Here is a 15,403-nt window from a genome sequence, read left to right on the forward strand (position 1 = left end):
ACGCACGGTTCACGGGCAGGCGTCTCCTAGCCCGAAACTACACATAGGTCATGCAGGCATGAAAACAGCATGCAATATCATTTGCAGGCAAGCACATAAAGATGCTATGCAATGCAACATTGGCATCAGCAATTTCCGTTCATGAAACCATATAAGACCAGGCGTTTCCAGGCAAGTATATGCGATACCAGACCCAATGGAAAGCCAATCCTCCAGGCGTTTCCGGGCATGTACACAAAGGCACAAGTCCCAGCGGAAAGCCAAGTCCTCCAGATATTCCAGGCATGATAACGTCAAGTCCCAGCGGAATATCATATCCAACTATACAGCATGACACGTGCCAATCACATGCATAGGCACATTCCATAAGCCATGGACACCAATCCAATATGTACATAGTGTGAAAGCAAGAGTGAACCATTCGGGTTGCCAAATGGTGACAGTTTGACTACAAGGTGGTCTAGTGATCTAAAGGCCTCATGCTATGGTGGTGCACACCTCTCTCCCAAGCTCCGGGGTGGTTTGGTGTAGCAAGCTTACAGTGGGAGGCGAGTCTGCCTACTACTTTCCTTGTGTGAACCATGTGTATGCGTCTATGAGCGCTTTTGATGTAAGACTCATACCTCAATGTGTTGAGCCAACCTTGTGTGGATCTAGATCTAGACTCACAGTTAAATGTGTTGAGCATTAGTTGGACTCGTTGCTCCATTACAAGCCGATGAAGCCTCACTCACACACGTGGAGTCATTCGGATCCGCTGCCTTATAGTCTTGACACCCTTAAGCAGATTTGTAAGATCCACCGAGAGGTCAGAGAATCTGTCAATGTGAGTGTTGCAAGCAAGAGATCTGCCAGTGGATTTATGTTCTCTTTTGGGAGGTACCACACGTGGTACATCCCAAATAGGATTGAATATATATACCTAGATGAATCCAAGAACATGCCCAAATTCACCTTTTAGGAACGTGCATGTTATATACTCATGGTAGTCAACCCACAAGACTATATAACTATCAACTCCATTATGCATAGTATGGACTAGATACTACGACATCCCCACTAACGTCATCAGTGCCCAAGAGGATGAGGTTTGGATTAGCTTTGGGTCGCATTAAAAGTAAAATAGTGGCTAAAAAGGGCAAAAGCCTAATTATAAGGCGTGCTGATTAGGAAGAGCTAAATTATCACAATCTAGACATTAAACTTAGGGGTGGTTTCCAACTGGAACCTATGGCTGAGAGGTGAGTCGCTAGTCATTGATCAATGCAGAGTATCCAAACCCTGAAAGAGTTCCCAGTATATGATTCTTACAGTGAACTTCATAACTAAAGAATTTACGGGTATAATTTATACATAAATACACTCTTGCACATGAGCAAACTTGAGAATCTTGTATGCTATATGTCAGATTGGCTAGTCTTTATGGCGTGTAACATAAGTTAAGATGCCAATCTTTCACCTTGAACTGGCAGTTTGAACCTTGGATTCCAACCCTAGGAAACAACCAGCCCCCTCCTAGAGGGGGAGTCACATGGCCTAAAGGAAGTCCATAATACGGAATCACAGTTTGGACCCCATTAACAACTGTGTTTGCACCTCCTAAACCTTTTGTCCATGCTTACATGCCACTTCAAACAACAATTTCATTAGTCCATTAGAGATGCTGTGCTTGTGAACACCAGATTTCTTTGCCTTCTGAAAAGACAATGTTGGCCTGGTACACTCTTTAGCTGGGTGTGCGGAAGTACTGACTTTCAAGAAAAAAACTACCACTTGATACAGGAATACAGTAACCTCAGACACCTAGATGCACTCTGCAAAGCAATACTACCAGCCGGTACCCTCAATCCCACAAAAGCACCATATAGACATTCCCTTCCATTTAAAAAAAGATTATAAAGGAAGAGCCCATGGGGGGGGGGAAAAAAAGCAGAAGGAAGAAAATCACCAACCTCAATCCATTTCTTACGATGGTCTTCTCCGGAATGTCGTTGCTCTGGAAAATGTCCAGACTTTGCTAGTAAAGGCCCTGACAACGGCACTCCGTATACTTGACCAGCCTGAGAATGATGGAAACGTCAATCATACAGCTCAAATTCAAACTGCTGTTTCGAAACAATGTCTTACAAAATAAAGACTCACCTTACGCTTCCGTAGAAGAGAACTGTTCAGTGCATTAAGGCGCTTGCGAATCGCCTGATAAACAGAAAATCAATTTACAATCAGGAACCACAATCACAGTGCAGAGATATCCCAACATTTGAGAGAAAATCAAAGTAAATACTAAAGAAACAAAAACTACAATAAAAGAAATCAGAAGTCGCACCTCTTTATACTTATTGATCGATGGCTTTGCCCACACTTGCTGACTTACTAGAGAATACAATGTTTCACGCGACTCCTGTGAGACCAAGAAGCAAATTCCGAATTTCAGCCACTATTGCAATGGCTTGGCTAGTGTTCACTTGTCGAGTTGAAGAACAACATTGAGAGGTGTGTCTCCTTTAAAGGATAAATCTAGCTCCATGCCCTCAACTTAATACTATACTGTGATATGCAATTAAAACAATATCACAGGCCACAGGGCAGTCACATCTAAAAACATACCTCAATCCCATCAACAGCCTCTTTGTACCCATTCTGACAAGCATCTCTGCTTAATGACTCTTCTGCACAATTTGCAGTTGGCGGAAAGTAATCCGGTGGTCCAAGGCTGCACAACACTCGCAACATGTTTTTAAATCAGTACAACAGTATGAAACAGATCACAACACATAATTGAAACAACTGAGAAATCCAAATAATTCCTATATAAACTTGCTTTTTGAGATGACAGAAGCATTTGACCGTGCATGTAACCAATCATCTAAAAACAAACAGCCCATGTACTCGCTAGCCAAAGAAGGTACCAAATCATATCTCCAATACATGAACCGATTTCCTAATCCACCCTCATCAATAGCTGTGCTCAAATTCTTGGCTCAAAAAGGGAAATTTGCATTTTTTTTTTAGAAATCTATCAAGATGCATTTGGTAGTCCTCCCAACACAATAAGCCAGCACCGGTCAAAGCTCTGCGGATGATGTGTAATTGGAACCAATCTGAACCACCTACTCCCTCTGATGTGGCGGTCATTTCATGAGCCCAATTGGTGACTATCTCACCATCTCACCATCCAACTTCCCACTCACTTGAAAGGCTTCAACATCTTCAGCAATTGGGTCTGTTCAGCTGGTGTAACACAGCCAGAGAACACCTATTAAATGCCGGATCCTGCCAAGACAATGGCGGCACCAATCCAAACAATTACTCTTGTGCCAGCTTCCAATGAATGGCCAAGAGCAATACTCTACCCATTGCTCCCCGTGTCGCTCACACAAAGAACAGACTACTTGAGGTCGTCGTCCTCCTCCTCCTGCAAGTTACAGGCAACACTAAGTGGACTTCCCAACTTAGAATAAACCTAATGCTTATCTCATGTCACATAAATGTTGCCTATGCTGCCATCCACTCATCAAGTGTGCAGAAAAATGCAGCATTTATTGCTTCTGCATCCATGATGAACACTTAAAATTGTGGATTAGAAATATTCCAGAAACTGACTCTTCCCAAACCCTGACGTTCGGCAGATTATACCCAAATCGAGAAAGCAACACACATAGGATGCTTAAAAAGAAGATTTCGTAGGTATCCTAGGCTTTGATAGCGATTGTAAGGCTACACTGCAAAGAAAGTGTGAACATAGAGAGATGAACAGTGGAAGACTTGCAAAACACACAATCATGTTGGATATTTTAGAGTCTCCAATGGTGTGTGAACACTTTAGGTGTGAGCACCCTCTTATTAAGAGAACATATGATAGGGCCTTGGTGCCTATATAAAGCATTGTACATAGTGGAAGTATTATCATAATACAATCATTGTTGTGCTTTGCAACAACTCTCTCTCTCTCTCTCTCTCTCTCTCTCTCTCTCTCTCTCTTTTCGTAATAGAAGATATATTACCAAAATTACTTTACAAATGGCCACATGGCCACTATGTGATGTACTAGCTTTCCCTGACTAATTACTCCGGAAAAGACCAACTAACGTGATCATAAGCCTTTTCAATATCCTGTTGAATCATAACCACCTCTTGCCTCGAAGCCCTTGCGATAATTCTTGGATGGTAAACACACACCTTTTACATTCCAAAGAGCAATCTTCATAATCCATCAAAACAAAAAGCCAATCAATGAGAGGTACCACCATCGGTCTCTCTTTCCTTAAAATATTGCATAGGATCCTCAATGCCTTCTCTCTCCATCTATTCCCATACTCTTCACAATAAAACATCCACCCATTCCTTCTCACCTAAAGTACGGGCATCATTAGGTGATGTATCCCGTCTCCACTTGACATCCGGATACTTCTTTGTCCCACGCTGAGACCATAGCCCCTTTTTTATCAAATAGAAGAGGAAAATTTACCTGATTTTCTTTCATAACTCGAGGTCTCAGATTATACCGAGAGTGTAATGCCCTACCTTGGTTATGTTTCTCTGAAGTCCATCTTGTGGCACCAGGACAAAATGATAAAGAAGCACCATGACCAGCACCCACATTTTGATTACCACTAGAAGTACCGGTCTGTCGAGTGCCTCTCTTCGCTACCACAAACCAAGGTCTATCTTCTGTATCTACCAAAACTTGTTTACCTTTATCTACCACTTGTTCACTTTGTTTTGCTACTTGTTTAAACTTCTCTATATTCAAACCAGAGCTAATGTATCCTTATGAGTCGGACCCTGGGACACATTCGGTTGTGGCTGAGCATTCACCTCCTCTCGACACTCTGAAATGAAGTGACCATCTCCCCACAACAGAAGCAATGGCCTACAAACAATTCCCACTTTAATTCGAAATACAAAGGATTAAATCCACCCACGCATAACCTCAATTATCAAGGTCGGGGCTTCCCAATATCCCACAGCATACAAACCCTGTTTTTATTCTTGGACGACATTCTGGGCTCCACCCACACCTCCCCAATAGTACACATGGCCAACAATAACAATTCCCACATAGTTGATGGAAAGTCTACAACCTCAACCCAAATAGAGCATGCCTGGCGCAACATATCTCTATACTCTGCCATAGGGCGCCAGGGTACAACATGCACCAACTGTCCATCTAGAAATAACGGGACTTTCTGCATAACCAAATCTCAAACTTCTTTGGATGAAAACAGGACCTCATAGAATCCTCTGGGACCATCAAAGATCTTCTCTACAAAATTACCATCTAATAAATCATGTAACCAATTTATAATCTCTCTCTCTCTCTCTCTCTCTCTCTCTCTCTCTCTTCCACCCATCCATGTCTTTGTCACATGTGCGGAAGCTCTGACTGTCTTCTTTCAGCCCTAAGCAATTGAAAAGGAACCTTGATGCAAACCAAAAGAGGTAAACTAAGACCTAAAAGCCCTAACTCTTGACCTGCCCCAAAAAAGGAATTACAATGAGCAAACCCTTGCCCTTTTTATAGGCTTTTGGAAGGCTTATTCAATTGGCCGAATGCTGGTCGGCCAGTTCCATAGACAACCAAATATCAACATTCAGCCGACAAGTACACCCCTTTATATGCCTGGCCGACTAGTTCCTGGTCTAGGCTACTACAGCCCTAATCCTTTTTGTTTATTTGATGCCTAATCAAGGATTAGCCTTGGAAAACTAGCCACGTTCATGTGTGCACATGGCATCCCCTCCTGCTACTAAACTTGATGACGGGATTCCAACCTTTGACCTTGGATGACTATTATCATCCCTTTGTCTCCTCCAAGGCTCCCCAAATCTATCATTCTTCCTTCCTGGCACCCTAGTTGTGTTACACTCCTTGGACTTGTGCACCTTCTTGGGACACTTTCAGCACTTAACCATGCTGAGCCTGATACTGATACCAATGTCTCATGTGTGGAAGCTCTAAGTGTCTTCTTTTAGCCCTAAGCAACTAAATAGGAACCTTGATGCAAACTCACCAACAAAGAGAGAGAGAGAGAGAGAGAGAGAGAGAGAGAGAGAGAGAGAGCGAGTTGTATTTTTAGGATATTACAAAAGTGTCAAAGATGACTTCACAAATCTATGTGGCCTTAGGCCTTCCAAAAGAGGTAAACTAAGACCTAAAAGCCCTAACTCTTGACCTGCCCCAAAAGCGGGTCAAATGAATTACAATGAGCAAAACCTTGCCCTTTCTATAGGCTTTTGGAAGGCTTATTGAACTCACCAACTGCTAGTTGTCCAATTCCATGGACAAACAAATATCAACATTAGCCATCCGGTGCTTGCCAAGGCTGCTACTGCCTTGATCCTACAGCTTATCTTCTGCCTAATCAAGGATTAGGCTTAGAAAACCAGCCATGCACATGACATCTATGCACCAAGTCACTATCACCTGATCTCTCCATCTCTGGTTCCACTCACTCTCTCTCTCTCTTGGTTGGAACCATGTTCACCTACATGGTATGAGAGCATGGGTTGGCAAGCAGTGAATCGGATCTTCCGCTATCTTCAAGGCTCCCTGGATCTTGCGTTGGTATACTTGCAGGGGAGCAGCTTGCAATTACATACTTACAGTGATTCAAACTGAGCTAGTGACTATGATACATGGTAGTCCACCAGTGAGAATTGTTTCTTTTTGGGACATTCATGCACATCATGGCTTAGCAAAAAGCATCCCACTGTTGCCACATCTACTTGTGAGGCTGAGTACAGGGCAACCGGCAACCTTTATAGCCACAGTAGATTGTGTATGGCTGAGGAGATTAATGACTAATCTTCGTGAGTGTCAGCAGACACCCACCACCATACTCACTTACAGTCATAGTGCTATAACCGTGGCATGAAACCTAGTGTTTCATGCACGCACTAAGCACATAGAGATTCATTATCACTATGTCAGAGAGAGGATTCATGTAGGGGAGATCACATTATCTTACTGCTCTACACAGGACAATGTTGCAGATCTGTTCACGAAGGCGTTGCCTCGAGAGAAGTTTGAAGCTTTCCGCAAAGTTTTAGGCTTACTCTCCTACAGAGAGTGATCTACTATCGACCTTGTACGGGTTCACATTGCCACTACAGGGGTGTTTATTGGCATATATGCTAGAGCCACATATGCTATGAGTAGTGCCACATGTGAACATGGGCTAACCAAGAGCACTTTTCTCCCCTTGGGTTTTTCCCCTTGGATATTAGATGTGAAAGCACACCACACTTATTTTATTGTATTATGATATTGTGTAGTCAACTCCCTTGCTCCACACATCTTTAAATCATCATCTACTTTAAGCAGCAATTACCATCTCTCTCAGCTTCTTGAGAGCTTGCTGTTGTGTATAGTGCAACACTTTCCAATGCATCATTCACAAAAGCTGAGTGCATTTGTGCATTCAATATTTGCTTAGCTTATGCAAACGCATCTTTCTCACGTAGCTGCCTCTTGAGACTTTCCATCTCAACATGCATAGCATCAATTTCATTAGTGTCTTGCATCTTCTCTTTACCATGAGATAGTTGTCCCTCATTTACAAAGTCACCCCGGTCTTTCTCTTTACTACAGAACAGTTGTCCCTCATGCGCATAATCAGCATGGAATGCATGGGATACATTTTCAGCATAGTGTTCATTTACACAGGTTCCACGGTGTACATCTTCAACAACATGTTCTCCACCGGCTTGCCTTCTTGAGTATACATTCACTTCACTAGCTGTATGGATTGCCATAATGTTTAAAAGCACTAACACTTAGTGTATGCAAGATAGGATCGTCTTCCAAACAAAAAGGAGGAAGATCCTAGGATCTGATACCAATGTAATTGCCCCAAAAGGGTTGAGCACAATCTTGACACACACTTAAACTATTAATACTCTTAAACAAGATAAAAATGGCACGAAACCAAATGAGATAGCAATTTTTGACATTTAAATGACACTCCAATAGGGCCGAAAAGAGCCAACCCCCCTTGTAATATGATTGTATTATCAAGGATTTCTCAAGATACAGGGCATCACATGCCAGATTTCTAATGACATCCATGCAATGAAAACATTTTGCAAACATGTTTTATCAATGTCGAGGTTGATTCCACAGCTTTTGTCGCGAAAAACCTCAATCCCCAATCCCCAATGTCTTGCCACAAGCAGCTATGCTCCACCGGCATCCATACACAAGCATGCGTGTGCCAAGCCGAGTCATAGAAGACCTTAATGGTCAAGCATGTGGATATAGAGTAGGTAAAGAGAATTGAAGGAAGCTTTTACCGCTGAATTTACTGATTTTGAGAGAAGAAATAAGCTTTTGATCAAATTATCAGCGATAGAAATGCTCCAAAACATTTTCAGCAGGTTACATATCCAAGAGATACCAGCTAAAAAGGGCTCCCAAGGGCTGGACAGCAATGTAGCACTCATTTGCTGGCGGATCCAAGAGGTGGAGAAGCAAGAAACAATACCCAAAAGTATGTGTGTGGATTGGTTATGCTGAAGAATGTCTTTCTTTTCCTCCTCATGAAGAAGGGAGCCAAGGGAGGGAGAGGATAAGTCTTTCCATTTATAAAATGGATGGCCATTAGGCCACCTCAACACGAGCCACGCCTCTCCCATAAGTGGAGAGGGTGCCTAATAAGTTATCCACACTCTTTTATTTAAAAGAGTGCCTGATTTATGAGAGTTTGGCTGGCCGCCATCCAATAAGTGCCCAAACTCACTTATAACCTGTCCGCCCAATCTTTAATGAAGTGTGGATTCCCAAACTCACTTGTAAGTTGTCCGGTCGTACTTTAATGAAGTGTGGACCTGCAAAGCACCACAATGAGCTAAAACACAAATAAGTTTACACAAAGAGTTTAGAGTCACACCTACCACCTGACTACAACCCACAAGCGAGGTCCGAATACAGATTCACCCGCACAGTTCACAAGAAAGCGTCTCTTGCCCATAAACTAGACACACAGATCTTGCAACCAATAAAACGTTTCACACGATAAACAATTCTAGGCATGCAAGTATGCCATGCATATGAATGTATTGGTCAATCTCCCTTTCATTTAGCTTGCCGCATGCAGTCATTCCGGGCATAGACATTACGTCCCAAGGCCAACCGGAATACCGCAATCTGGATTTCGGCGCTAACCAAAATCCCTAGCCTCTCACATCCAGCCCATTGGTGCTTGGTGTAGACATCAATCCCCTACCATGAGGTGCCACTCCACATGAACCTTGGCATAGACGTAAGTGGCCTACCACGAGGTGTCATGTCCACAGTATGGAGCTCATCCATAGGTCCAAAAAAAGAGAATGCCCAACTAGTGACAAATAATTACAATACATTGTCTGTACAACTAAAGTATTCCATTCTTAGAACATGACCAACAGTTGATCTAAGCCCATGTTGCACATGAATGCTGCTCTGCTGTTCAGGGGAAAATACTAGGTGCAGATCCTTTCTGCTGCCCTTCCACATGCCTCACTATAGAGGTGAAGGCCCAAAATATGCTGATAATCGAGTAGAGAGCTGGCGAGCCTATTTATAAGGCTCCATGCTGTTGGTCGGCTGCCCAACCAGACACACGGACTGGCTGCACCTGCCCAACCAGTCCACACCTTGCTGTCCTGTCCAGCCCAGTTGCCCACCGCCCTGGTGATGGCTATGACCACAGACCGTATCCTGCAGGTGCGCTACAAAAAGTGCCTTACGTAACTCCACACACAACACAAAACTCTCCACTTCAGAGACTTCAGACTCGCTGATTTGCCTGTCACCCATCCCACTTAAGGTTCTTTCCTTCCTGGATGATCCCCCTCATCTTAGGTACATTCCTTCCTAGATTAAATAAGAGGTGGTCACCCTGCACACACTAAATGCGGTACCATTAAACCAATCCAAAATCCACCTCCTGTCCGGCCTGGCAGCCCAACACCCTGGCAATGGCTGTGCCCAGACTGTATCCTGCAGGTGTGGCACAAAAAATGTCTTATGCAACTCCCACCTCATACAACACAAAACTCCCCGCTTCAGAGACTTCAGTCTTGCTGATTTGCCAGATTTTCACCCACATCCCACCAAAGATACTCTCCTTCCTGGATGACGACCCTTGAAAGCACCCTATCATAAGAGGTACTCACCAAGAGAGAGAGTCACAATGCTGGCAGTTTTAGGCTTGCAAGTCCACTCCTTATACGATCTGTCACTATCCCTCTTATTCACACACTTAAGGACATGTAACATCCTTTGTTCTCAATGAAATCGTGTCAAAATGCTGTACCGTACAGAAACTAGAAAAAGAAGGCTGGTGAGTACAAAGAATACAGTACCATCGACATCCTTCACTTTAGCAATTGAGTAGCAACTTTACTTTTTTGGGCATGGTTCCTTAACAAAGTCAAAAAGAAATCCTGGATAATTTTCCAAAATCTTCAATTCAGTCATGACCAAGTTAAACCTGGTAATCTCAACATTTCTGGAGCTTAAGGCGTTTTTATCATCTACAGACATTTGTCACCAAAACGTCACATGGCATAATTAATTGTGACAATATAAGTGCCTCATTTGCTGTAAGCATTACTTCGCTGAGAGACAATGGACTGAAAAAAACAACCTATGCAGGAGGGCTGTCATAGACTGGATAGCCAACAATAACAGTGCGCAGCAGTCTTCAGCTTTCAGCCACAAGCTGTACAAAACCAAGTCCCTCCCATGCTAACTGAGATCAACTATCGCATGCACGATGCCCTGCAACCCCCAGTTCCTCATTTGCATCACACCCATTAGAACCTGTTTTTAGCCCCCTCCTTGCAGCCAGGTCTCCCTGCAAGTAATTGAAATCAAGCTGTAGCTTTTTTGTGAAATTTTGTATGCAAAGCTTTGCTTTGCATTCGACATAAAATACTTCCTTTCTGCAGGCAGTTCTGAAGATTCAGGGCCTACAAAGCCATTGCTCTAAAGAAGCAAGCCACAGGTGGCCCACTCTGTCGATTCTCTTAAAAAAGGGTTTCGAGTAACAATGGTGTACGTGGAAATAAATCAAAAAAATGTCAAGAACTATTGCACCGATCACTTATGTCAATAGGCTCTTGTATAAACTTGAAACAAGGCCACTTCCCATCAGGTCAAGACCCAAGGTCTCACATAAGATTGCTGAATGGCAACAAACACCCTTCAGTAAAGGAAAAAAAAATTCCCAGATCAAACTCAAAGTTCAAGTTCTTTCAACATGATGAATACAAAACGGAAATATTCCTTAAATGTTAACAAAAGGAATTCTTAGATACCGTGCACTCAATGGTTCTTGGTCACACTTCAGTGTGTAGGGTGTCAGTGGCACAGGTCGCCTGCACAACAAAACCACATTGCATTAGAACCCCACAGCTCAGACAAGTGTAGATTTACGCCCATACTTTTAAGCATGCAAGAAATTGAAAGAAATCATAAAATGCTTGTATGCCCATAAAAGTTGAGCAATTGTGCAGTAAACCAGAAGGTAATACTTGCTTCGTAATGGGAAAACACGAACCCAAATTGCGTATTTGAGAGGACCAAAACGGGTAAATGTAAAGTCTCCAAGAGGTAAAAGCTAGGGAAAGGAAAGAAGAAGGTGAGAGGACAGGCACAAGGAGGCAAAAAAAGAGGATTGGGAAGAGGAAAAAGAGAAAAGGGGGGGGGGGAGAGGGGGGGGGATGACCACAAAATAAGAGAAGCAAGAAAAAAGAACAAAAGAAGAGAAATTCATATACACATAGATATATATATATATATATATATATATATATATATATGTATATATATATATATGTATATATATATATATCTATATGTATATCTATATGTATATATCTATATGTATATATCTATATGTATATCTATATGTATATATATCTATATATATGTATATATGTATATATATCTATATATATATATATATATGTATGTATATCTATATGTATATATATATATGTATGTATATCTATATATATATATATATATATCTATATGTATATATGTATATATATCTATATATATACATATATACATATAGATATATATACATATATACATATAGATATATATACATATAGATATACATACATACATATATATATATATATATATATATATATATACATATATACATATATATATACATATATACATATATATATACATATATACATATAGATATACATATATATATATATATATATACATATATACATATAGATATACATATATACATATAGATATACATATATACATATATACATACATATATACATATATACATACATACATACATATAGATATACAGATATACATATATACATATATACATACATATATATATATATATATATATACATATAGATATATATATATATATATATATACATATAGATATATATATATATATATATATACATATAGATATATATATATATATATATATATATATATATATATATATATATATATATAGAGAGAGAGAGAGAGAGAGAGAGAGACCGCCACCCGGGATGACCACAATCTGTCATTCGATAGGGATCAAGGGATATTATAGTTAATTAGGTACCTCAGCAAGTAAGCCTAGCGCCGCATTGTGGTGAATACTAAGAAGCAGGGTCCGGGTCTAACCAAGATTACACATAAGTGGCAACTTCACAATGTTATGCTGACTCCAATTTTAAGGTGCCACGAAGTGCTCTCATGGCCTTTGGCTAGAGGCAGACCTAACGCAATTAACACACACACACATACAAATATCTACATGTGTGTGTGTGTGTGTGTGTGTGTGTGTGTGTGTGTGTGTGTGGCCCATACTTGATGAAACTGGAGAATTCGAATCTCTGAACACTTACCAAGCCAATCAACACCACAAGATAGACCACCGCGGCTTCCACCAATATATATAAGTATAAATTATCATATTTACACACACACAACACACACACAAACACACACATTTACATACATACATATTTATCAATCCACATGACCCTTGGCATAGACATAAGTCACCTGCCACCTAGGTGTCATGTCCACTCTACCACTTACACTATGTGTGGAACTATGACCACACACCTTGGAGGAGAGATGGGCTCAAGTCCACTACCACTTGAACTTTGTGTTGGTACTCTGACCACACACCTTGGAGGAAAGGTGGGCTCAAGTGTGTAACATAAGATAAGAATCACTCCCAAGCATAGATACCATAAACATTTCTGCTGTAGTTTAGGCTTACTCTGACCACACACCTTGGAGGGAAGGTGGGCTCAAGTGTGTAACATAAGATAAGAATCACTCACAAGCATAGATACTGTCACCAGGCTAGACATTTCCCAGTCTGAAAGGGGTCTGGTGGACTCCAGGATGTTTAAATATTTGGAAAGTACACGCTTTGGGAATGGGGGATTATCCTAGAATACAAAGGACCACACTCCTAAAATTTAGGAGAGTTGCTATTTTTGGCCCGACTCCGATGGAAGTTCTGTTCGCGTCATTACATCTGGAATTGAGGAGATACCAAGTGTTGGCAAAGTGCCTATGACAGAATGTCTACCAGTTGGGATATTTTTAGAGATAAAGTTTATGGAAGGACCCATCTCTTAGATTGGGACATGTGGCAAGAAAGTGGACCAAAGTGAGACAAGTGGCCTGACACTTGTTAGAAAGTGGATCAAAGTGAGACAAGTGGCCTCACACTTGTCACTTCAGCTATTGTGTGGCTCTCCACTTGTCATTGTAGCCTTTTCTTGCCATTTTAGCTCATGGGAGGCCCAAATCTATAAATTGGAGCCCTCTCTCTTCATTAATGGAGGCTCTCTTGCTGCACACTAGCCTCTACCACCGTTACAGGCTGCCCTAATGATGGCTACTCTCTTTCTCTCTCTCTTGAAGGCTGCCCATGAAGAATACCGGCTGTTGGGGACTGTTTTGGAGGCTTCCATCGCGAAGAAATACTGAAGACAAGGGTATTTAATCATTTATTATGATTTCTAGCCATTGTACTTGTTGCACTAGCATTTGTACTTGCTGTACCTGCTATACCAGCCATCGTACCGGCTGTACCAACCATCGTACCTGCTGTACCAACCACCGTACCGGCTGTACCAGCATCTGTACTTGTTGTACCTGCTGTACCAGCCATCATACCGGCTGTACCAGCCACTGTACCTGCTGCCAGCCACTGTACTTGCTATACCAACCATTGTACCTGCTGTACCGGCTGAATGGAGAGTTGTACTTGCTGTACCAGCTCTATTGCATGAAGACCCGTGGTTTTTGGGGAAGAATCAGTACCCACACGGAGGTATATGGATTATATTGTTGGCTCGGCATTTCTACAGCCTATGTTCCGGCTTGGTAACCTTGTGTTGGGCTGTGTTATGGCATTTGTATAGGGATAATCCGGCATCTCCCGTGGGGAGAGTAAGGCCCTCAAAGCTTGTACATGATATTATTCTCCTTGGGTAATAAAATACTCCAAGGGGGGGGGGGGGGGGGGGGGTCGGCCCATTCCGGCCTCTATGCGGTGTCACACGTGCAAGCTCCATTTTCAGCATTTGTGGATGTTTTGTCTAGCTTTTATGTTTTATGCAAAGTGATGATGGATATGTGTTGAGGCTGTGGCCATGTTTAAGTGTTTTAATATGCATTGATGGTATCAACAAGTGTGTCAAAGGCCCTAGTCCGCTGGGCACCCGCTGCGAGTTACATTGGTATCAGAGCATAGGCTTTCTTGGAAGCGGAGGCTTCCTTCTATCAATGAGGAAGAGAAAAGATCTCAAGTGGGAACCACACTTACCATCATTGCTGTTAAGCATGGCCGGCCGCTTCATAGCTTATGAAGCAAGAGCATGAGCAGTAGACAGCTTGTTGATCTAAGGATTTATGAATTCACAAAATTTATCTTGGAAGTATGGAGTTGGCTTTATGTGCACACGTTGAGCACTCTTTCCATATGGATATTGTGGATTATATTATCAAGCTTACAGGCAAGCTATATGGAGATATATCTCGGGATATCTTAAGGATATGGTGAGGAGATATTTCTTTTGGCTTCATGACCAACCTGGCAAAGAACAGCTAAGTATACTTTGAGTTTGCAAAGTTAGTGCTTTTGCTATGAAGTGTTTTTGATGTTCACTAACCCTTGTATAGCTATGCAAGGAGAAAGGTGTTGTTGTTTGCCTTGAGATGGTTTCAGGGAAACATTGTTTATGGCTCTCTTTATTGGGATGGATTATATCTATGGAGGTTTCTTTCTTGGACGAGATTTATATAGATATTGGGCTTTACAAGCAATTTCTATGGACGAATCTGTCCGAGTTTATAGAGAAGAAATCTTTGGATATCTCATGGATATGATGCTTTTAT

The 15,403-nt window shown here is 41.7% G+C and overlaps 1 protein-coding gene across 2 annotated transcripts in view; it reads right to left on the reverse strand.

Moving 5' to 3' along the window:
- LOC147610113 (mediator of RNA polymerase II transcription subunit 12-like) overlaps window positions 1–15,403 on the reverse strand; it is a 66,727-nt gene that overhangs the window by 23,496 nt on the left and 27,828 nt on the right. The window contains exons 2-6 of one of the 2 annotated variants that reach the window (XM_086786944.1): window positions 11,305–11,364; window positions 2,608–2,713; window positions 2,327–2,401; window positions 2,143–2,196; window positions 1,953–2,060 (exon numbers count right to left, since the gene is read on the reverse strand). In XM_086786944.1, the coding sequence (XP_086643070.1) occupies window positions 1,953–2,060; window positions 2,143–2,196; window positions 2,327–2,401; window positions 2,608–2,713; window positions 11,305–11,364 (403 nt within the window). Of the gene's footprint in view, window positions 1–1,952; window positions 2,061–2,142; window positions 2,197–2,326; window positions 2,402–2,607; window positions 2,714–10,631; window positions 11,171–11,304; window positions 11,365–15,403 lie in introns of those variants that run through there. The other variant, XM_086786945.1, reaches the window with a different exon arrangement.

The sequence above is a fragment of the Cibotium barometz genome, chromosome 50, assembly GCF_041138505.1.
Source record: "Cibotium barometz isolate CiBa-2024 chromosome 50, ASM4113850v1, whole genome shotgun sequence".
NCBI classification, from domain to species: domain Eukaryota; kingdom Viridiplantae; phylum Streptophyta; class Polypodiopsida; order Cyatheales; family Cibotiaceae; genus Cibotium; species Cibotium barometz.